This window comes from Manis javanica, chromosome 5 (assembly GCF_040802235.1).
Source record: "Manis javanica isolate MJ-LG chromosome 5, MJ_LKY, whole genome shotgun sequence".
Classification (NCBI taxonomy): Eukaryota; Metazoa; Chordata; class Mammalia; order Pholidota; family Manidae; genus Manis; species Manis javanica.
The window spans coordinates 171,147,490-171,170,156 of record NC_133160.1 but is presented as its reverse complement, the minus strand read 5'-3'; the positions used below and the strand labels follow the sequence as shown (position 1 = coordinate 171,170,156).

Genomic DNA, 22,667 nt, shown 5'->3' with positions numbered 1-22,667 from the left:
ATGTTAACCTCTTACTGAAACACTCTCACAGACACACAGCCACATCCAGAATAATGTTTGACCAAATGTCTGGGTCCCCAATGGCCGAGGTTGACACATAAAATTAACCATCACAAGGGAGATGGAAGGACATAAGGACCAGAAGGGTATTGTATACTGTGTATAAAATGAAGGTTCCTGTGGCCAGGATTCTCACCTGGCCCTGGTTGGCTAGCTCACTATACATGTGGGCAATACGCTGTTATTGACTCTATAGAAAAGAGCTCTGCCGTGTGCTCTGGGTGACATGGTGACATGGCTACAAGGCTGCAGGAGAGCAGAGCCTGGAGTGGTGGCAGCGCCAAGGACAGGGGCCCAGAGGACAGCTGTGCAGGCAGAGACCTGCTTGCTGCGTGCAGTCATGCTCTGAGGGAACATGATTCTAGTGATCAATCTGCCGCCATGGGAATAAAGTTGGGTATAACCCTTTCACCCCAAGAACATTCCACTGTCATTTCCTTGGTCACATTGAATCCACAGTGAATTTGCTTGGGGCAAAACCCGTTGACAAGACATATTCTTATAGAAGTAAGAGCAGCTTGGTCTGGCAGGAGCCCAAGTGGGGTGTGGGCAGTGACCTTGAAGAAGATTTAGGCATAGAAATGGCCACTCAGAGCACTGGAAGTTTCTTAGAACTGACTTGCAGGAAAAGGATGCACATGTTGGACATTTTTGTGAAAGTGAAGTTATTACTTTCATGTGTAGTAAATTAAAATGTACTATTGAATATGTACATAACAAGACAGTTTTATGAGAAAAAGTATCTCACTATTCATAACCACTGAACATTATATAATAATGAATCATTACCAGAAATCATTACTTTCCCAAATTTCTGGTTTATTAGGTCTGCAGAAAGAACATCTGGATGCCCCTGCTGAGGCCATTTCTTTGCCCCAAGCAGAACCATGACAGGGGGCTTCTACCCCACACAGAGCACAGGGAATTCTCTGCAGGAACTATGCAGTGCAAGGACGGACATGGACATACTATTTGGGAATCCCAAAGAATTAAGCAGTTCTTGACGGTCACCCAAAACTAAAGCCTGCAGGCCAATGAGCTTTGCTACGTTGAGCTTCTAATCAGCTCTTCAAAATGTCATCTGTAAACGTGAGCCCATCAAGGATCACCAGTCATTTAAGAAACAGCTCAAGCACAGGTACAAAAAATGTGTGTGTGCAGTGGGGCAGGCCAAGAAACCGTTAATGAAAGGGATCAAAAACTTTTTAAGAAAACTAATAGTGTCAAAGATCTGTGAAAGGAATCTGGGAGAGTAAAAATACAGCCAATATTGTAAAAGAAATTCAATAGATGGGATGCAGGTTAAGGGAAGTATTCAGAAAAGTAGAACAAAAGACAAATGGAGGAAACAGGAGAGGAGTGAGACTTAAAAGTTCAGTCAGTCTGGAAGATCCAGCAACTTTCTAATAAGAAATCTAGGGAAAAAATTGAGGGAAATAACTTTTGAAATAAATCATACAATTTACCAGAAGTAAGAACTTGAGTGCCCAGACTGAAAGAGTCCCCCAAAGATAATGATTAATCGTAGAAAACCACAAATAAACAAAACAGCTGACAACACTAAGAAAAACATTTTAAAAAAGCAGAAAAATGATCTAAATGTCTTAACAGTAACATTCAATGTTAAATGGTGGAGCAGGGCCTTCAAATTTCTGAAAGAAAATAACATATAATGTAGAATTGTATAGTCAGCCAAACCATTAATCGTGTGGAGACAGAAAACAATTCCAGACATTCAAGCTATGTTTTTCAGGTAAACAGATTGTACTATACTAACAAACAAACCCTCAGGTACTAGTAGATGTATTTCTCATACGTAGTCTGAGGCTACCAAGTATGTCCCCTCGTTCTTATAACTGAGATGTGACTTCAAAGGTCACTCAATCTTGAAAGTGAGGGAGAAGGGCCTGGAAATTAAAAATAAAGCCAAAATTGTCAAAGAAATTCAGTAGGTTTGCAAGATAAAGTTAAGGAGATTATCCAGAAAGTGTAAGAAAAAGACAGAAAATAGGAGAGAAAAGAGACAAATCCTAATCAGACAACTTTCTAATAGAAGTTTGAGCAAAAAAAAAAAGTTGAAAAATAATGAACCACAAGATGAACCAGCCCAAACTGAATCAAGAGGATGGGAGAATGTGAAGCAGAAATTTGATGCATCAAGTTACCTGATACCTGGAATTAAGATAGAAGGACACATACAGAGCAGATACGGTAAACGTATCAGATTAGATTTAAGAACAACATACAGTCATAATGATGTAGAGCTGATTATTGATTTAACTAGAACAGCAATATATATCTCTATAAAATATGCAAAAAAATATGTTAAGAGAGCAACTGAAGACATAGAACCAGGGATCCAGTATTTACTCTTTTCCAGTTCTTAGGGTGCCAAGAAGTAAGGCTTTGTCTGGCAGGGGGAGATACTGGGAGGTCTTTTGGTGCTGGAGAGAGAGAACTGGACTGGACACGTGAGGCTACAGTTTCAGTGAGATGAGACGAGTAAATCACCGAGCCTGACACAGTGTTGACCTCAAGACATTGCCAAATTCTCACACTCTGTAGGCAGGAAACTAAAACAAATCAGAAAGACCCTGAAAAGCATAGTAGTAGAGATTCTGGCAATGATCCCTATCTCCTCAGGCTGAGAAGACAAGGATCACAGACCAGACTACCCAGGGAGGTGGGCTGGAAGCCGGTGTCCTAAACGTGGGGAGTGAACTAACGACAGACAGAACCTTACCAAACTGCAATGTAAGTTTAATGTGTTTAAGTTTAATGCAGTTTAATGTGCAATCAGCAATCAGATGAAAGCAATCAACATCTGTTCTATTTCCCTAGCAGAGGAAGATATCACCTGTAGCCTCTACAATTTTTTATGCACAAGTTCAGCTTTCAAAAAAAAAAATTCAGCTTTCAGTTAAAAATTTCTACGTATGTCAAGGCACTGGGACATCTGACTGAAAATATGACAAGACTACAGAAACAAGCCCATATGTGAGTCACTCCATATTGGAGTAGGCAAATACTGTGTAATAGTTACAATTAACATGTTCAAGAAAATAGAGAAAAGTGTAAAAAACAAATGAAAAGATGGAGAGTTTCACGTTGGGAACTGAAGCCTAAAAGAAAATTAACTACAACTGAAAAACAAACTAATTGAAATTAAGAATTCAATAGATTAACAACAGATTAGACGTAGCATGAGAGGATTAATGAATTGGAAGATAATTCAGTATAAAAAATCCTAACTAGCCAACAGACACACAAAAAGATGCTCCACATCACTAATCATCAGGGAAATGCAAATTAAAACCACAATGAAATATCATCTCACACCAGTTGGGATGGCCACCATCCAAAAGACAAACAAATGTTGGCGAGGCTGTGGAGAAAGGGGAACCCTCCTACACTGCTGGTGGGAATGTAAATACCATTTGACCCAGGAATTCCACTTCTAGGAATCTACCCTAAGAATGCAGCAGCCCAGTTTGAAAAAGACAGATGCACCCCTATTTTTATCGCAGCACTATTCACAATAGCCAAGAAATGGAAACAACCTAAGTGTCCATCAGTAGATGAATGGATAAAGAGGATGTGGTACATATACAGAATGGAATATTATTCACCCATAAGAAGAAAACAAATCTTACTGTTTGCAACAACATGGATGGAGTTAGAGGGTATTATGGTCAGTGAAATAAGCCAGACAGAAAGAGACAAGTATCGGGAATGATTCCACTCATCTGTGGAGTATAAGAACAAAGGAAAACTGAAGGACCAAAACAGCAGCAGAATCACAGAACCCAAGAAGGGACTAACAGTTACCAAAGGGAAAGGGACTGGGGAGGATGGGTGGGAAGGGAGGGAGAAGGGGGGAAAAAGGGACACTATGATTAGCTGACATAATATGGGGGGGCGCATGGGGAGGGTTGTACAACACAGACAAGTAGAGATTCTACAGCATCTTGCTACACTGATGGACAGTGACTGTAATGGGGGTTGTGGGGGGCGGACTTGATGATGGGGGGCATCTAGTAACCATAATGTTGCTCACAATTGCAGATTAATAATACCAAAAGAAAAAAAATTCTAACTAGCACAGACAGAAAAAAAACAATTGATAAATCAGAAAAAAAGACTAAGAACTATTTGAGACATGGCTGCAGGTCTAACATATGTGTAATTGTGGTACCAAAAGGTGAAAAGAGATTGCTACTGAAGCAGAATTCTCCAGAACTGATTAAAGAAATCTACCCATAGTTTCCAGAATCTCTGTGAACACCAAACAGGATAAATAGAACCAAAACCACACCTAAGCACATCATTATTAAACTGCTGAAACAAAGACAAAGAAACAGTTAGCCAGAGAAAATATTCACATATCTTCAAAGGCATGTGACAGCTGACTGCAACAGAAATGAAGCTGAAAACAATGGAATGACACACTAATTGAAAAAAAAAAAAACCTGTCAACTTACAATTTTTAAAAATCTTTTATTAAACACAAAATATTCAAAATACCATGATTTAAACATGTAGTCAATGTAGAAATTATTAAGGTATCCTATCCTTTTTTTTTAAATACTAAATCTTCAGAATCCTGTGTCTTACATTTCCATACTCAATCCATTTAGATTTGCCATGTTTCAAATGCTCAAAAGCCACATGTGACTGATGGCAACCATACTAGACGTAATTTTTTACTCAAACGCACACACACAAAAAAAAATTATGCAAAAATGAAGATAAAATAAGAGCATTTTCAGATGAACAAACAGAATTTATTGCCAGCAGCAATTCACTAAAATAATTACTAAAGGAAGTTCTTTTGTCAGAAAAATAATTCTAGATGGAAATGAAGGAATAAAGACCAAACATATATAAATTTACATGTGAATTTACAGATCTATCCAGATATAGATATATGAATGATAACATTACTTACACTATTGTTTCCTTTTTATTTAAAAAATTGTTATACATATGCAAAATTTACCATTTAAATCCTTTTCAAGTGTCCAGGTCACTGGCATTAGCTACAGTCACAATGTTGTTTCACCACCACCACCATCCATTTCCAGAGCATTTCATCATCCCAAACAGAAACTATATATCTATTAAGCAATACCTCCTCTTTCCTCTCAAACCCCAGCCCCTATTATCTTGTTCTACTTTGTATTAATTTGCCTATTCTAGGTACGTGACATATGTGGAATCATATGCTATCTGCACTTTTATGTCTACCTTATTGCACCTCAGCATAATGTTGCTAAGGTTTGTCCACACTGTAAATATGTACCAAATCTTCATTCCTTTGTTAGGCTGAATATTATTCCATTGCATGGATATGCCACATGTTGTTTATCCATTCACCTGTGGATGGACATTTGGGTTGTTTCCACCTTTTGACTATTGTGAATAATGCTATGAATATTGGTGTACTGTTTGAGTTTGTTTTCAATTCTTTTGGGTGTCTACCTAAGAGTGAAATTGTTGGATCATGTAGTAATTCTATATTTAATCTTTCTGAGAAACCACCAGTCTGTTTTCCCAGAGCAGCTTTACCATTTTATATTTTTATAAGCAATGCACAAGGGTTCTGATTTCTGCACATCCTTTCCTACACTTATTTTCTGTGCTTTTTAATTGAAATATGCTCAATGTACAATATTATATTGGTTTCAGGTGTATAGCATAGTAATTTGACAATTATAGACATTACTAAATGCTCACCATAGTAAATGTATTGCCATATGTCAACAAAGATTTACAATATTATTGGCTGTATTTCCTATGCTGTACTTTCATGTCTGACTAGTTGACTTTGTAATTGGATGTTTGTGCCTCTTTATCCCCTTTACCTATATCACCCATGCCCCACCCTCTCCCCTATGGTAACCACCAGTCTGCTCTCCGGAATTATGAGTCGTTTCTGTTTCAGTTGGTTGTTTTTTAGATTCCATGTGTAAGTGAAATTATTGCCTTGTGTTTTTGATATAGACATTCTAATGGGAATGAAGTGGTATCTCTTTGGTCTTGATTTACATTTCACTGACTAATGATGCTGAGTCCCTTTTCAGGTGCTTTATTGGCCACTTGTATATCTTCTTTGTGAAAATATCTATTTCAGTCCTTTGCCAATTTTTTAATTGAGTTGTCTGATTTTTTTGTTCCTGTTGCATTGTAGGAGCACTTCATCTATTATGGTTATTAGGCCCTTATCAGACAGATGACTTTCAAGTACTTTTGGCCATTCTGTGGGTTTTTTCACTCTTGATCATGTACTTTGATGCACAAATTTTTTTAATTTTAATGAAGTATTTATTTTTCATTTTGTTGCTTGTGTTTTTGGTGTCATTTAAGAAACCGTTGTCAAATCCACGGTCATGAATATTTTTGCCTGTTTTCTTCTGAGAATTCTATAAATTATAGGTCTTAAATCTAGGTCTTTGATTCTGAGTTAAATTTTGTATATGGTTTAAAGATCCGACTTCATTCTTATGTATTTGAATATCCAATATCCAAGCACTTACTAGAGAGACCTTTCTCCTCCATTGAATGGTCTTGAAACCCTGGTCATTTGACCAGAGGATTTATTTCTGGGCTCTCAATCTCATTCCATTGGTCTTTATGTCTATCCTTATGTCAGCACCACACTTTTTTGATTCCTGTACCTTTATAATAAGCTTTCAAATTGGGAAGTGAGTCTTTTTTTTCAATATTGTTTTTAGCTATCCTGGATCCCTGAAATTCCTACAAATTTTAGGATGGGTTTTTGCATTTCTGTAAGAAGTGCTTTTGGGTTTGTTAGGAATTGCATCGATTCATTATATTGCATTGGACAGTACTGCTATCTTAACAATATTGTCTTCCAGCCTATGGGGTGGTCTATTTATTTAGGTTTATTTCTTTCAGTAATGTTTTGTAGTGATGTTTCCTTCAGTGATACTTCAGTGTACAAATATTGCACCTCCTTGGTTAAATTTATTCCTATTTTTTTCTTTGTGATGCTATTGAAAATGGGTTTTTTATTGTGTATAGAATACAACTGATTCATGAATTCTGCGACTGATTTATATACTGCAACTTTGCTGAGTTCACTTAATAGCTCTAAGTTGTGTGTGTGTGTGTGTGTGTGTGTGTGTGCTTGGTTTTCTACATGTAAGATCATGTCATCTGTAAATGGGTGTTTTTTCTGTTTTTAGTTTGGATGTGTTATTTTTTTCTTCTCTAATCGTTCTGGCTGGAACTTGCAGTACTATGTCGACCAGAAGCGATGAAAGCGAGCATCCTTGCCTTGTTCCTGATCTTCGGGGGAAGCTTTGTCTTTCGCCATTGAAAGTGTCAGCTGTGAGGTCGTACACGGGCCTTTATAATGAGGAGGTACTTTCTATTCACGATTTGTTACCATCAAAGGCTGCTGATTTTGTTAAAAGCTTTTTATCCATCAGTCAAGATGGATCATGTTTTTGCATAATCATTTTTGTGCCTTATAGTATCACATAGATTGAGCCATTCTTGCATTCCTGGGGGAAAAAATCTGTCTTGCTGTATAATACCTTCAATATGCTGCTAAATTCAGTGTGCTAGCACTTTCTTGAAGCTCTCTCCACATACATCCACGAAATAGTGCCCTGCAGTTCTCTTTTCCTGCAGAGCTTTGTGCAGCTTCAGTTTGATGTGCTGACCTCATAGAATGAGTTAGGAAGTGTTTCCTCTTTAATTTCTTGGAAAAATTGGAAAGATTAGTGTTCTTTTTTTTACAAGTTTTGTAGAATTTACCAATGAAGCCAGCCAGTCTAGGGATTTCCTTTCTTGGGGTTCTGAATACTGTTTCAATCACCTCTTATAGAACTACTCATATTTTCTATCCGTTCTGGAGTCAGTTTTGGTAGTTTGTAGAAATTTGCACATTTCATCTAGGTCAATTTGTTGGCATTCGGGTGTTCTTTTATAATCCTTATTTTTGTAAAGAGTTCATTAACGTCCTCTCTTTCATTATTGATCTTAATAATGTATTTTGTTTGTGGTCAATGTAGATAAACATGTCAACTTTGTAATTAATTATCCCAAATAAACTTTAGGTGTTCTTAACTTTCTCTTTCCTAATCTCAATTTCATTTATGTTTTAATCATTGTTTTCTGTTAGCTTTGGGCTTAGTTTTTCTTCTCCTAGTTCCTTAAGACAGACAATCATTGATTTGAGCTTCTTTTCAATGTACTATTTACACCTATAAATATCCCCAGGTGCTGGAGGATCACGGGAAGATGGCGGCGTGAGTAGTTCAGAGGAAATCTCCTCCCCAAAACATATATATTTAGGAAAATACAATAAATACAACTATTCCTAAAAGAGACACCAGTGGATGCAGTACAACAGCCAGGATACATCTACATCTGTGAGAACTCATCATCACACGAAGTGGGTAAGATACAAGCTGCGGCCAGGCAGGACCCAAATGCTCCGCCACCCCAAAACCCAGTGGGAGGAAAGGAGTCAGAACGGGGAGGGAGTGAAAGCCCAGGACTGCTAAACAACCAGCTCTAGAAATCCGCACCCGGAACGCAGACACAAGGTGCACAGAGTGCTGGATATTAGAGAAACAGAAAAGCAAAACTTGCGGGCAGGTCCCCACAACTGGCGCCACTGAGACAAAAGAAAAGCAAGTTCTTTCTGCAAGTGTTAAAGAGACAGGGACCCCACAGCTGGACGAAGTTGTCCTGGCAGCTGGGAATACCGGGGGAACTTAGACACCCTAAAAGGAGGCAGTGCAGCTCTGAAGCCCCTCACAGGACTAGGCAGCCTGCCAGTCATTTCTCCAACTGGCGCGGACCCCGGCACACAGGCCCAGTAGCAGGAGAGTGGGAGCACGTGCCAGGGGTGGAAGCGCTAGAAGGAACCGAGAGCAGATCCGTGCACCACAGGGCTAGCCCGCAGCGGCGCGACCGAACAGCCCGGGCGCAGCTCGCGTGCACTGGTAGCAGTGAAGCCAGAGCCCAGTAAAAGCCTGTGCAGAAAAGCCCCACGCGTACCAGCAGTGGAGCCAGAAGGAGCAGGCGTGCTCCCAGGAGCCGACCAGATTCCCAGCCCAATGCACAGCTGCCCGGGCCAGACCCAGAGGGTGCTGCTGTCACACAGCTGCCCAGCAAGGTCGCCGCTAGCACGGAGGAGTGCACCTGGCATGCCTGCACTCCCCACAGGGCTCCATGCTGCTCTGACGGACACCCCGCCCACAGCACGTTAGGAGATTAACCCGGTGGCTGCTCCAGGAGTGCAGGTAACCGACACAGGCAGCGGAGAAGGGCAAGGTGACCAGCAAGCAGGAAAGTCTCCAAGCTGACACACCCGCAACCTGCCTACAGCCACCACTATCACCATGAAAAGGCAAAAAAATCTGGTCCAGTCCAAGATAGTTACACCTGAGAAAGGATCTGCAGAGGCAGAACTAAACAGTCTCCCTGAAAAAGAATTCAAAATAAAAATCATAAACATGCTGACAGAGCTGCAGAGAAATATACAAGAGCTAAGGGATGAAGTCCGGAGGGAGACTACAGATGTCCGGAGGGAGATCACAGAAATGAAACAATATCTGGAAGGATTTATAAGCAGAATGGATAAGATGCAAGAGGCCATTGATGAAATAGAAACCAGAGAACAGGAACCCATAGAAGCTGATGCAGAGAGAGATAAAAGGATCTCCAGGAATGAAACAATATTAAGAGAACTGTGTGACCAATCCAAAAGGAACAATATCTGCATTATAGGGGTACCAGAGGAAGAAGAGAGAGAAAAAGGGATATAAAGTGTCTTTGAAGAAATAATTGCTGAGAACTTCCCGAAACTGGGGGAGGAAATAGTTGCTCAGACTACAGAAGCACACAGAACTCCCGAGAGACAGGACTCAAAGAGGTCAACACCAAGACACATAATAATTAAAATGGCAAAGATCAAGAACAGGGACAGAGTATTAAAGGCAGCCAGAGAGAGTAAAAAGGTCACCTACAAAGGAAAACCCATCAGGCTATCATCAGACTTCTCAACAGAAACCTTACAGGCCAGAAGAGAATGGCATGATATATTTAATGCAATGAAACAGAAGGGCCTTGAACCAAGGATACTGTATCCAGCACGATTATCATTTAAATATGAAGGAGGGATTAAACAATTTCCAGACAAGCAAAAGTTGAGGGAATTTGCCTCCACAAACCACCTCCACAGGGTATCTTAGAGGGACTGCTCTAGATGGGAGCACCCCTAAAAAGAGCACAGAACAAAACACCCAACATATGAAGAATGGAGGAGGAGGAATAAGAAGGGAGAGAAATAAAGAACCATCAGACAGTGTTTATAATAGCTCAATAAGCGAGTGAGGTCAGACAGTAAGGTAGTAAACAAGCTAACCTTGAACCTTTGGTAACCACAAATCTAAAGCCTGCTATGGCGATAAGTACATAGCTTTCAATAATCACCCTAAATGTATATGGACTGAATGCACCAATGAAAAGACACAGAGTAACAGAGTGGATAAAAAAGAAAGACCCATCTACATGCTGCTTACAAAAGACTCACCTCAAACCCAAAGACATGCACAGATTAAAAGTCAAGGGTTGGAGAAAGATATTTCATGCAAACAACAGAGAGAAAAAAGCAGGTGTTGCAATACTCGTATCAGACAAAATAGACCTCAAAATAAATAAAGTAACAAGAGATAAAGGACATTACATAATGATAAAGGGCTCAGTCCAACAAGAGGATATAACCATCATAAACATATATGCACCCAATACAGGAGCACCAATATATGTGAAACAAATACTAACAGAATTAAAGGAGGAAATAGACTGCAATGCATTCATTTTAGGAGACTTCAACACACCACTCACTCCAAAGGACAGATCCACCAGACAGAAAATAAGTAAGGACACGGAGGCACTGAACAACACACTAGAACAGATGGACCTAACAGACATCTACAGAACTCTACACCCAAAAGCAGCAGAATAAACATTCTTTTCAAGTGCACATGGAACATTCTCCACAACAGACCACATACTAGGCCACAAAAAGAACCTCAGTAAATTCCAAAAGACTGAAATCCTACCAACCAACTTTTCAGACCACAAAGGTATAAAACTAGAAATAAATTGTACAAAGAAAGCAAAAAGGCACACAAACACATGGAAGCTTAACAACATACTCCTAAATAATCAATGGATCAATGACCAAATTAAAATGGAGATCCAGCAATATATGGAAACAAATGACAACAATAACACAAAGCCCCAACTTCGGTGGGACGCATCAAAAGCAGTCTTAAGAGGAAAGTATATAGCAATCCAGGCATATTTAAAGAAGAAAGAACAATCCCAAATGAATAGTCTAATGTCACAATTATTGAAATTGGAAAAAGAAGAACAAATGAGGCCTAAGGTCAGCAGACGGAGGGACATAATAAGGATCAGAGAAGAATAAATAAAATTGAGAAGAATAAAACAATAGAAAAAATCAATGAAACCAAGAGCTGGTTCTTCAAGAAAATAAACAAAATAGATAAGCCTCTAGCCAGACTTAAGAGAAAAAGAGAGTCAACACACATCAACAGAATTAGAAACGAGAAAGGAAAAATCACAACGGATCCCACAGAAATACAAAGAATTATTAGAGAATACTATGAAAACCTATATGCTAACAAACTGGAAAAACTAGGAGAAATGGACAACTTCCTAGAAAAATACAACCTTCCAAGACTGCCCAAGGAAGAAACACAAAATATAAACAGACCAATCACCAGAAAAGAAATTGAAGCAGAAATCAAAAAACTACCCAAGAACAAAACCTCCAGGTCAGATGGATTTACCTCGGAATTGTATCAGACATACAGAGAAGACATAACACCCATTCTCCTTAAAATTTTCCAAAAAATAGAAGAGGAGGGAATACTCCCAAACTCATTCTATAAAGCCAACATCACCCTAATACCAAAACCAGGTAAAGACCCCACCAAAAAAGAAAACTACAGACAAATATCCCTGATGAACGTAGATGCAAAAATACTCAATAAAATATTAGCAAACCGAATTCAAAAATAAATCAGGAGGATCATATCATACACCATGACCAAGTGGGATTCACCCCAGAGTTGCAAGGATGGTACAACATTCGAATCTCCATCAACATCACCCACCACATCAACAAAAAGGACAAAAACCACATGATCATCTCCATAGATGCTGAAAAAGCATTCAACAAAATTCAACATCCATTCATGATAAAAACTCTCAACAAAATGGGCATAGAGGGCAAGTACCTCAACATAATAAAGGCCATATATGATAAACCCACAGCCAACAACATACTGAACAGCGAGAGGCTGAAAGCTTTTCCTCTGAGATCGGGAACAAGACAGGGATGCCCACTCTCCCCACTGTTAGTCAAGGTGGTACTGGAGGTCCCGGCCACGGCAATCAGACAACACAAAGGAATACAAGGAATCCAGACTGGTTAAGAAGTTGTCAAACTGTCACTATTTGTAGATGACATGATATTGTACATAAAAAAACCTAAAGACTCCACTGCAAAACTACGAACTAGTATCAGAATTCAGCAAAGTTGCAGGATACAAAATTAACACACAGAAATCTGAGGCTTTCCTATACACTAACAATGAACTAATAGAAAGAGAAATCAGGAAAACAATTCCATTCACAATTGCATCAAAATGAATAAAATACCTGGGAATAAACCTAACCAAGGAAGTGAAAGACCTATACCCTGAAAACTACAAGTCACTCTTAAGAGAAATTAAAGAGGTCACTAACAAATGGAAACTCATCCCATGCTCCTGGCTAGGAAGAATTAATATCGTCAAAATGGCCATCCTGCCCAAAGCAATATACAGATTCAGTGCAATCCCTATCAAATTACCAACAGCATTCTTCAATGAACTGGAACAAATAGTTCAAAAATTCATATGGAACCATCAAAGACCCCAAATAGCCAATGCAATCCTGAGAAGGAAGAATAAAGTGGGGCAGGGGGATCTTGCTCCCCAACTTCAAGCTCTACTACAAAGCCATAGTAATCAAGACAATTTGGTACTGGCACAAGAACAGAGCCACAGACCAGTGGAACAGATTAGAGACTCCAGACATTAACCCAAACATATATGGCCAATTAATATTTGATAAAGGAGCCATGGACATACAATGGGGAAATGACAGTCTCTTCAACAGATGGTGCTGGCAAAACTGGACAGCCACATGTAAGAGAATGAAACTGGATCACTGTCTAACCCCACACACAAAAGTAAACTCCAAATGGATCAAAGACCTGAATGTAAGTCATGAAACCATAAAACTCTTAGAAAAAAACATAGGCAAAAATCTCATGGACATAAACATGAGTGACTTCTTCATGAACATCTCCCCAGGCAAGGGAAACAAAGGCAAAAATGAACAAGTGGGACTATATCAAGCTGAAAAGCTTCTGTACAGCAAAGGACACCATCAATAGGACAAAAAGATATCCTACAGTATGGGAGAACATATTCATAAATGACAGATCTGATAAAGGATTGACATCCAAAATATATAAAGAGCTCACACGCCTCAACAAACAAAAAGCAAATAATCCAATTAAAAAATGGGCAGAGGAGCTGAATAGACAGTTCTCCAAAGAAGAAATTCAGATGGCGAACAGGCACATGAAAAGATGCTCCATATCGCTAGTCATCAGAGAAATGCAAATTAAAACCACAATGAGATATCACCTCACACCAGTAAGGATCGCCATCATCGAAAAGACAACAACAAATGTTGGCGAGGTTGTGGAGAAAGGGAAACCCTCCTACACTGCTGGAGGGAATGTAAATTAGTTCAACCATTGTGGAAAGCAGTATGGAGGTTCCTCAGAATGCTCAAAATAGAAATACCATTTGACCCAGCAATTCCACTTCTAGGAATTTACCCTGAGGATGCAGCACTCCAGTTTGAAAAAGACAGATGCACCCCTTTATCGCTGCACTGTTTACAACAGCCAAGATATGGGAGCAACCTAAATGTCCATCATTATATGAATGGATAAAGAAGAGGTGGTACATACACACAATGGAATATTACGCAGCCGTAAGAAAAAAACAGATCCTACCATTTGCAACAACATGGAGCTAGAGGGTATTATGCTCAGTGAAATAAGCCAAGCAGAGAAGGACAAGTACCAAATGATTTCACTCATATGTGGAGTATAAGAACAAAGGAAAAGTGAAGGAACAAAACAGCAGCAGAATCACAGAACCCAAGAATGGACTAATAGTTTACCAAAGGGAAAGGGACTGGGGACGATGGGTAGGAAGGGAGGGGCAAGGGCGGGAAAAAGAAAGGGGGCATTACGATTAGCATGTATAGTGCATGGGGGACACGGGAAGGGCTGCGCAACACAGAGGAGACAAGTGGTGATTTTACAGCATCTTACTACGCAGATGCACAGTGACTGTGAAGGGGTATGTGGGAGGGACTTGGTGAAGGGGGGAACCTAGTAAACATAATGTTCTTTCTGTAATTGTAGATTAAGGATACCAAAAATATATATATCCCTAGGTGCTGCTTTCACTGCATCCCATGAGTGTTGGTGTGTGTTCTTTCATTCTTCTCAAGGTATTTTCTAATTTCCTTTCTGATTTCTTCTTTGACCCAGTGGTTGAGTGTGTTCAATTCCGTGAGTTTTTCTGAATGTTCAAACCCTAAAACCTAGTAATTTCACACTTACTTATATGCCCATTATATGAGCAAAACTGCAGAGACATGCAGAGTATTTGCTTAAATGACCCAAAGAATGGATAAATGAGGCATATTCACCTAATGAAACTATGTAGCAAGAAAAATGAATAAACTACACATGAATGAATCTCACAAATATTGAGCAGTAGGACCCCCACAAACCCCAGTACATATTGAATGATTCCATTTTTTTAACGTTCAACGAACGAACAGGCAAAACTATATGATTAGTGATTAGGGTTGTGCATTTTGGTAACCAAACTGTAATTATTGTCAAAGGACTTCTCCATAGAAGTCAGAATAGTGATTATTTGGAGAAGACAGAGTGCACTGCCTGGAAGACAAGGACCTTTGAAGGTGTTGGTAGTCATTTGTTTTATGGGCACTTGTCTTATGGTGACTCACTGAGCTGTAGTCTTGAGGGAATTCAGTGAGGTGTGCTATTTTGCGTGCTGTTTATTTCACAGTGTGAAGGAGAAACACAGTGGCCTTGAGATGGTAACAACCTTAAACGTATCACAAAAGCAAAGGTAAATACTTTCTGGAGGAACCCACCTTCAATTCAGATCTCAAAGAATTCTCAGTGTACCAAGTCACACAGGCTTGGGACGAGAGAGAAGTTCACAGCACACCCAAAGGAAGTCATCATTAGAGAGAGCCAGCAGGGAGAATCTTCAGAATCAGACCTACAGACTGTGGACACTGGAGTTAACACACACAGAATAGGAAGCCCACAAATACCTGACAAAACTGATTAAAAATTAAAGGCATAAATATTAATGATAAAAAGATGCTTGTAAGAGAATATTACAAACTTTGGTGTGCCAAAAACTTGCAGAGATGAAATGTATAAATTCCCAGAAACCTTGAGTTTAATAAAATTGGCTTTAAAATGTGAGTATTTTCATTAAAAAAAGAATCAAACCAGTATTTTACAATCCTTCCTTAATGAAAACAAAAGCTCAGAGATTTTAATGCTGAATTCTACTTACCAGTCAGGGAACAAACAATTCGAATCTAAGGTATGAAGAGAATACTCTGATCCCATTGTAGGGAACCACCCCTACTTTGGTAGGTCAGTAGAACTCCTGCACATGGACTCAAAAAACCCCTAAAACCAAATATTGGCAAAACAAGTGACAAAGCATCTTGAACAAGGCAATTGTAAGTTAAGGCTGGTGTACAATGTGAAAAATCAATGTGATATATATACTATGTTACCTCTCCTCTTGACAAGAGGTTTCGAACCTTGAGGAGTGCAGCTCAACATCTCCTCCCGCTCTCTTGGGGCTCCTGCACCTCACTTTTGCCGGCTTAGGTTTTCCACTGAACTGGGGGAACTGTCTTCCTCAAAGAATGTATACCCCAGGGCAGCCAATACCCATGAGAGCCAAGTATGGGAGCATGGCAGTTAACATAGCAGGCATTTGAAAAACCACCTTTTCTCTCTGATGGTCTCTACCAGAAGGCAGACCTACCTCTTTGGTTTAGCAGCGGAGTCTGCGGCTGAGCCCCAGGCACCCAGCCCACAAGCCTTTCTCTCCCTCTGGGAACTACGTGGTAGGAACAGGGAAGGGCAGAGATGCGCACGGCAAACCGCAGCCACCTGCTCTCTGGGAACCCCAAGCACACTCCCCTTTCCAGCCTCCCCACGGCTCCCTGGGGCCCCCACACTCCCTTCGGGAGGGCAATCCTGTGTCTGGGCAGCCAGGGCTGGGCCTGGGAGGGGGGGTGTGCGTCACTGCCAGATTCCCCGCCACTCAGAAGTCTCCTCCCGGGCTGGTACTGGCCAAACTGAACAGTCACACAGCTGACCTCACTCCTTAGGGCTTAGGGATTCCCAGGCCTGGCTGTGGTTCTGCTCCAAGAATGGCCTCTCAGCTGCTGGCTCCTGGGTCGGCAGCCAGACAACTGTCTTGCACACACACACAGACAAAAAATCATGAAACATGAGGCGCACAGGAATCACATGCTTTGAGAAGGGGAAGGAAATCTACCCCAAAGAGCATAAGAGTGGATGAAAAATATATTTGATTCAAATTAATGGTTTTATTTCCATTTGTAACACTAGCAGAGGAGCCCAAAACAGACTGACATACATGGATATAGTTTAAATGTAACAAAGCAAAATTTGAACTATGTACACTGAGGAAGGGAAAGGGATTTCTTCATATCAACCTTTTCCTGTTTTGTAGTTTCTGAATAGCAAAAACTAAACATTTTTTCCCAATTTAATTTAGTATATGAAAGAATACAACTTTTATGATCAACCATTTGCTCTTAAGCATAAAACTTAAGAGATTTTGGCTGCACGGTTGTCTTGGCTCCTGAAGTCTGGCTGCTGTGCTGTTAGAACATGGAAGTGTGTGTGAGAAGGCCAGGAGGAACTCAGCCCAACTGGAGGGCCTTCGCCCTGCGCACCACGAGAACTGACGGTCTGCCCTCTTTGACTCAAACAGAAAATGAATACTTTCACTCACACTAACTGGAAGTGAGCCAAACAGTTAAAAGTCAGAACGAAGAATAAAACAATTTTCTTTCACACAGAGGGACACTCCTTCAGCCCCGCCTACAGTGAATCCGTGCAAGTCCCTGCTCCTTCAGAAGGGTGGCCTGAAGGTCGGTTATTGCTAGCAAAGCCAGAAGAGGCCCCTTCTCCACCGTGAAGATGTCACATACCAACAGGCTGCTGGTTGGGCTTGAAGCCCTCTGAGGAAGGAGTGCGTGGAGCTGAAGGCAGGCCAGCACTGGAAGGCCTCTTCCCTGCTGGCCACCCCAAGCCCTGAGCTGTCAGGGGCAGCTTGGGCCGCCCTCTGCCTCCTCAAGGACCCGTGGGGTTGGGTGGAGGAGGGTACCATCTGGGCCTCCAGGGAAGGAGAGCCACCGTACTCTTGCCAACCAAAATCTATGCGGCAGTCACAAGCCCAGACAGCCAGAAAAGCAGTTCCTGGAATCAATGTCAGCAGGTGGGGTGGGTGAGAAGGCCGAGGCAGCGCCCCGCTATGTCAGGGGGGCCCTACTCTGAAACATGGGGTGCTGTGACCTGGGCAACAGTGTGGACATGGGCAGCTGATAAGGCCACGATTACTGCCACCTCCCCGTATCTATGCCTGAGTGGGCATCAGGCAGTGGGAACTGAGGACCGAGGGCATGTGGCAGACACACAATGGATCTGATCAGAAGAGAGGACACCTGGACACATGCCTACCCTGCTTACCCGGCGCAGCTCTGGGGCACAGGGAAGGCTCCTGAGGACAGGTTGTGAACAGGATGGGATGGGACGGGCACCGCTGCACAGGTAACAGGTGGCCTCTGAGGGACCCAACAGCACTAAACCTCCTGGGCCACCCAGCAGTGAGCAGAGAACGCCTTCCTGCATGTTGCATCCCTAGGCACCTGGGCACTGCCCCGCAGAGGCTCTGCTGATGTGCCGAAATCCCTGCATGCCACCACCGAGGTGCAGGCAGAGTCACGGGGACCTCTGACTCGGGAGCAAGAGCCGGGTGCAGCGGCTCTCTCCCGGGCTGTGCTCGCACTGGGATTCTCGGGCCAGCGGGCCGTGTCTGTCTTGGTCACTGTGGTGGGGGTGGAAGCCTGGGACAAGGTAGCGTGCCTGGGAGAACTGGGCACGCCTGCTCACTCCGGCCAGGGCCAGCCCCTCCACACCACCACCAGCAGGGAGCTGGGGCACTTTCCAAACAGGAGAAACTGTGTGACAAATGTTCAGGTTTGGCAAAGAGGCTGGAGCTACATTTTTCAATTCCAATGTGTCTGCCTCCCTCTCCTACCCTGAAACTAAAGGAGCAGAGATGCAGACCTGGCCTGGGGGCGCCCAGCTCCAGCTCCACAGCACAAAACTGGAGGTGACAAAGGGATCTAAGAGGGGGGTTGGAAACAAGAGAGCAGTTTACGTAGCAGACGTTGGTTTTGAAAGTCTTTTTGAGCTCAGGAAACTGGAGGCAGATAACTCATGTACGGCTGCGTGGAGACCCCAGCCAGGCTGTCTGTCTGTCTGCTGTCTCCCGAGCAGCTCAGAACTCCCAACACTTCATATGTAGATGGGGTGGTATCGCTTGTGGCTGATCTTCTTCCTGCAAGCTGGGCAAGTGTTAGCATTCTTAAGGGAATCGCGGAGGCACTGGCTACAGAAGACATGGCCACATTCTGTAGAGACAATGAGACGTCCGTTCTGCACAATCTAGAAAACAGAAAGAACAGCCTTCCCGTCTGCCCTTGAGCCAGAACAGCAGCCGTCCCCAGTGTCCCACCCTGCCCATCCCTGAGGACGAGTGAGAGGGCAGGCAGGCCGGGGCCACTCAGGAAAGGCAGGGTGGGGGCCGCATTCTGTCTTCTGGGTCAGGCAGTGCATGGGATGTGTCTGAGGCTGGGCAGGGCAGGAGCCAGGGTCCTGGCAGTGCAGCCCGAGGGGGCTCAAGGGTTCCAGGCACCCAGACCCTAGGCCTGATGAGGCCCTGGGCTGCTGTGAGGGCATGGCAGGGCAATGCCAGGGTTCAAGGGCCACAGTAAACACTACTAGTGCCTGCTTAGACCAGGACGGGAAACATACAGGGAAGTGCTGGGAACGCAGGGTCCACAGCTGAAGGCTGCAGAGCCCAAGGAGAGCTGGCACATTCCCCCGACACACAGACGTGTGACAAGCTGTGCACCAGCCCAGGCGTGACTGCACAATGGATGTGCCAAATCCCACCTAACGAGAAGATCCTCTCATGGAATTCTCCCACTGAAGCAGTCTGGAAACCAGAAGTGGAGAAGACACAGCTTGGTTTGCTTACCTCTGAGTACCCATCCATGCAGATCGGACAACTGACAGTACCCGAGGGCCTAAAATCACAGTGCTTCACGTCAGTCCCGCGGCAGACTCCAGTGGTCCACCACTCACTCTAAGCGGCCTCTTACGAGTGGCCCACATCCCTACAGTGCCCTCCTGTGACCCCGCCTCGGCCCAGGCACAGGGAGACTTAGGGGCAAGCCAGCTGCCCCAAGGAGGTGCAGCAGTGAGATCCTGAGAAGGGCCAACAGACAGATGGGACCACGAGAAGGTGCAGAGAGCCCAGGTCACCCTGCCTCCCCAGCTCCCAGCCTGTGCTCCCTCAGAGGCCCCCGGAGGGCAGCGGTCATACCCAGAAAGCCCAGGCTTTCCTAGTGCAGGAGGCTGGGGCAACTGGGCCTGCTCTCCCCGTCAGGGGGTAGGGTGTGCTGCCAGCCGGGGTCATTCACACCCAGCCCACCAGCGCCCAGCACACCCAGGTCACGATGGGAACAGCTGAGCCCAGCTCTGAATCCAGTCCCACCTGCACCCAGCTGGCGGGCAGCTGCCCTCGCAGGCCTTTCCCCAGCCAGGGGCTCACAGCGCTCGCTGAAGGCCCACTGTCTCTAACACCTGCCCCCTTTCCGAGAAGTGGCGAGGGAGGAAGCGGACCCCACTCCAAGGGGGCAGATGGGGCAACTGGTGGCCAGAGGCTTCCTGGTGACAGCACGGGGGCGGGAGAGCGGCAGGCATGCTGGTACCTGAGTCCTGCAGTCGCCTCCTCCCTGCCGTTTCTGGCAGCGTGGGCGGTCACAAACACGTCCCTGTCCCTGGGCAGCTCCTCCTCGTCACTGCTCACCACACAGCTGTCGGCGTGGTCCTGGGGTGGCCGTCTTGGGTTTCTCCTCGGCCGCCTCCTTTCTACAGTGTGAGTCCAGAGTTAGGGCAGGGGCCTCCCGATCCCGCCACCCCTGCTTCTGCTGAGAAGGGCCAGCCCTGGATCCCAGAGAAGAATGGCTTCCACACCCACCATGCCCAGAAGGTCCTGCCCAGCCTCGTGGAGGCCCCCCTCCTGTCTCCCCAGGGAAGCCTCCATCTGCGCCTCAAGCAGATGCCTGAGCTGTGGGGTGCCCTATGGTGGCTGGCTTCTCCAAAATCCAAGGAGGCTGTAGCTCAGCGCTCGGGGCGAGGCTTCCTCGGGCCTGGAGGACCGGCTGCAGGGGCCTTTTCCTGGCGTGCTCACGCCTAGCGGCCTAGCCAGGGCTGCCGCACCGACTCTCACCCCTGTCAGTTCCTATCCAAACCCAGCAGAGGAAGAGAGGAAACCACTCACCGTCAACAATCTTTTAAAAAGGAGAAAAACAAAAGAGAAAGACACAATCAGTTTGACATAAAATATTCCGTGCTGTTTTCAACTCTTAAATGATAAAACTGAAATATTTCTTGTTTTAAATGCCAAGTCCTCAGGCACCAGCAAAGCTCCCCCAATCCGGGGCAGGCACAGACAGAGGGCTCTGCCTCCCAGCCCACTCTCAGGGAGCTGGCTGCTGGCCGCACGGCCTGGGGAAGCTACTTACCCTCCGAAAGCCTCCAACTTCCTCCTGTGAAAGCCAGGCCCCGGCGCCCACATCTACTCCGTGCGCCCTCCTGTCCCACAGGCCAACGGCAAGATCTTACTCCATGTAGGCTATGGCCAAAGATGGAGCCTTTACCAGGAGGAGGGCATGCAGAGCTTAATACATTGTTAAAAATAATTAACTAATTAAACAAAGTGGGCCATGTAGGGACCAATGAGAGTGGCACACACCAAGGGCTGCACCAATTCAACCCGTGCTCTTGAGGTCAACAAAGTCAACAGGAACTTGGTAAGACCATCACTTGACTACTTGGAACTTAGACTGAGAGCCATTTTAGCTATGAGTTCAAACCGTGTCCCCTGGGCCCTCTCACTGGGTCAGGGTGTCAACCACACCAGAAGCACAGCCTTTCCCTCTCACTTGTTGCACACCATCAGCTTCCTCAGGGAAATGCTCGAGATGGTATGGAAGGCCCTGCTGTCCACCACTCGCTGGCCGGCACCTGTGGTGGGGGCGTGGGGCTGTCCCCATCTGGCACTTTGTCCTGCCTGCAGAATCAGGAAGCTCTAACTCTAATCTAACTCCCTCGCAGCGGGGACTCTGGACATGAATGAAGTTGCCTCGATGAGACCCACTCATGCTGCTGGGAGGCAGGAAGGCAGAGGCAACCTGAGCTGCGGGCATCGAGAGGCAGTCCTGGCAGAGGCCGCCAAGTCCTAATCTCAGGCCCTGACCTGGCAAGGGGCCGCACAGCAGTGTTTCCTTGAACCAAAGAGATGAGTGCTGGTGGTGGCTCCCACCTCCTGCCTTTCTGCTGGGGGCAGAGAGAGCAGCTCCCACGGTGGGTTGAGGCTGAGATGGTTGGAGTTATTCCTACAGACCTGCTCCTTCAGCCTTCTCAACACCATGAAGCAACTCCTCCCATGTAGTAAAATCCGTTCCTGCTTCTGAATAGGTAGGGTGGACTCGGTTTTCCAACCTGAATCCTGATGGAGATACAAGTGGCCATCCCAGAGAGGAAGATCTGAGTTCAAAGGTCCTCATGTGGCAGTGGAGAATACAAATATGACCCACACATGGAGCTACAGATGGTGCTCCCCCCACCCCCAGAAGAAGGGTGGCTATGAACCTTCATCATTGGGACTGTTTGCAGGAAGAAAAGCTTAAGGTAGCACAAGGTGTGGTCCATATGGCATCCAGAAAAGGGGGGCCTAGAATTTAGCTGGGACCAGGAGGGAATTCTGCTGGGTCAGGGGTGACCCCAGATTTCCTGGGCCCCAACACCACCTTCATCTCCCTTTGCGAGATGGACACACCTGGAAGCAACAGGATGCCTCTGGCTCCCCGGTACTGTGTGTGTGGGAACTGGCCCTCCACGGGCTCCCACGAGGCAGACACAGCTCATCCCTGGGCAGCACCAAGCTCAGGCCAGACCTGACCTGAATCCCCAGGACGGTGCCTATACTCCCTAGTCCCAAGGCCTA

At 44.4% G+C, this 22,667-nt stretch overlaps 1 protein-coding gene and 1 long non-coding RNA gene across 7 annotated transcripts in view; one reads left to right on the top strand and one right to left on the bottom strand.

Moving 5' to 3' along the window:
* The window catches only part of LOC140849682 (uncharacterized), an 87,336-nt gene that overhangs the window by 37,088 nt on the left and 27,581 nt on the right, over positions 1–22,667 (top strand). The window lies entirely within an intron of this gene.
* RNF4 (ring finger protein 4) overlaps positions 16,868–22,667 on the bottom strand; it is a 41,443-nt gene continuing 35,643 nt past the window's right edge. For 2 of the 6 annotated variants that reach the window (XM_017652468.3, XM_036992137.2), the window contains 4 exons: positions 20,940–20,949; positions 20,368–20,527; positions 19,632–19,680; positions 16,868–19,036 (listed from right to left, as the gene is read on the bottom strand). In XM_017652468.3, the coding sequence (XP_017507957.2) occupies positions 18,887–19,036; positions 19,632–19,680; positions 20,368–20,527; positions 20,940–20,949 (369 nt within the window). In that variant the 3' untranslated portion in view covers positions 16,868–18,886. The other 4 variants (XR_012131883.1, XR_012131881.1, XR_012131882.1 and 1 more) reach the window with 4 other exon arrangements.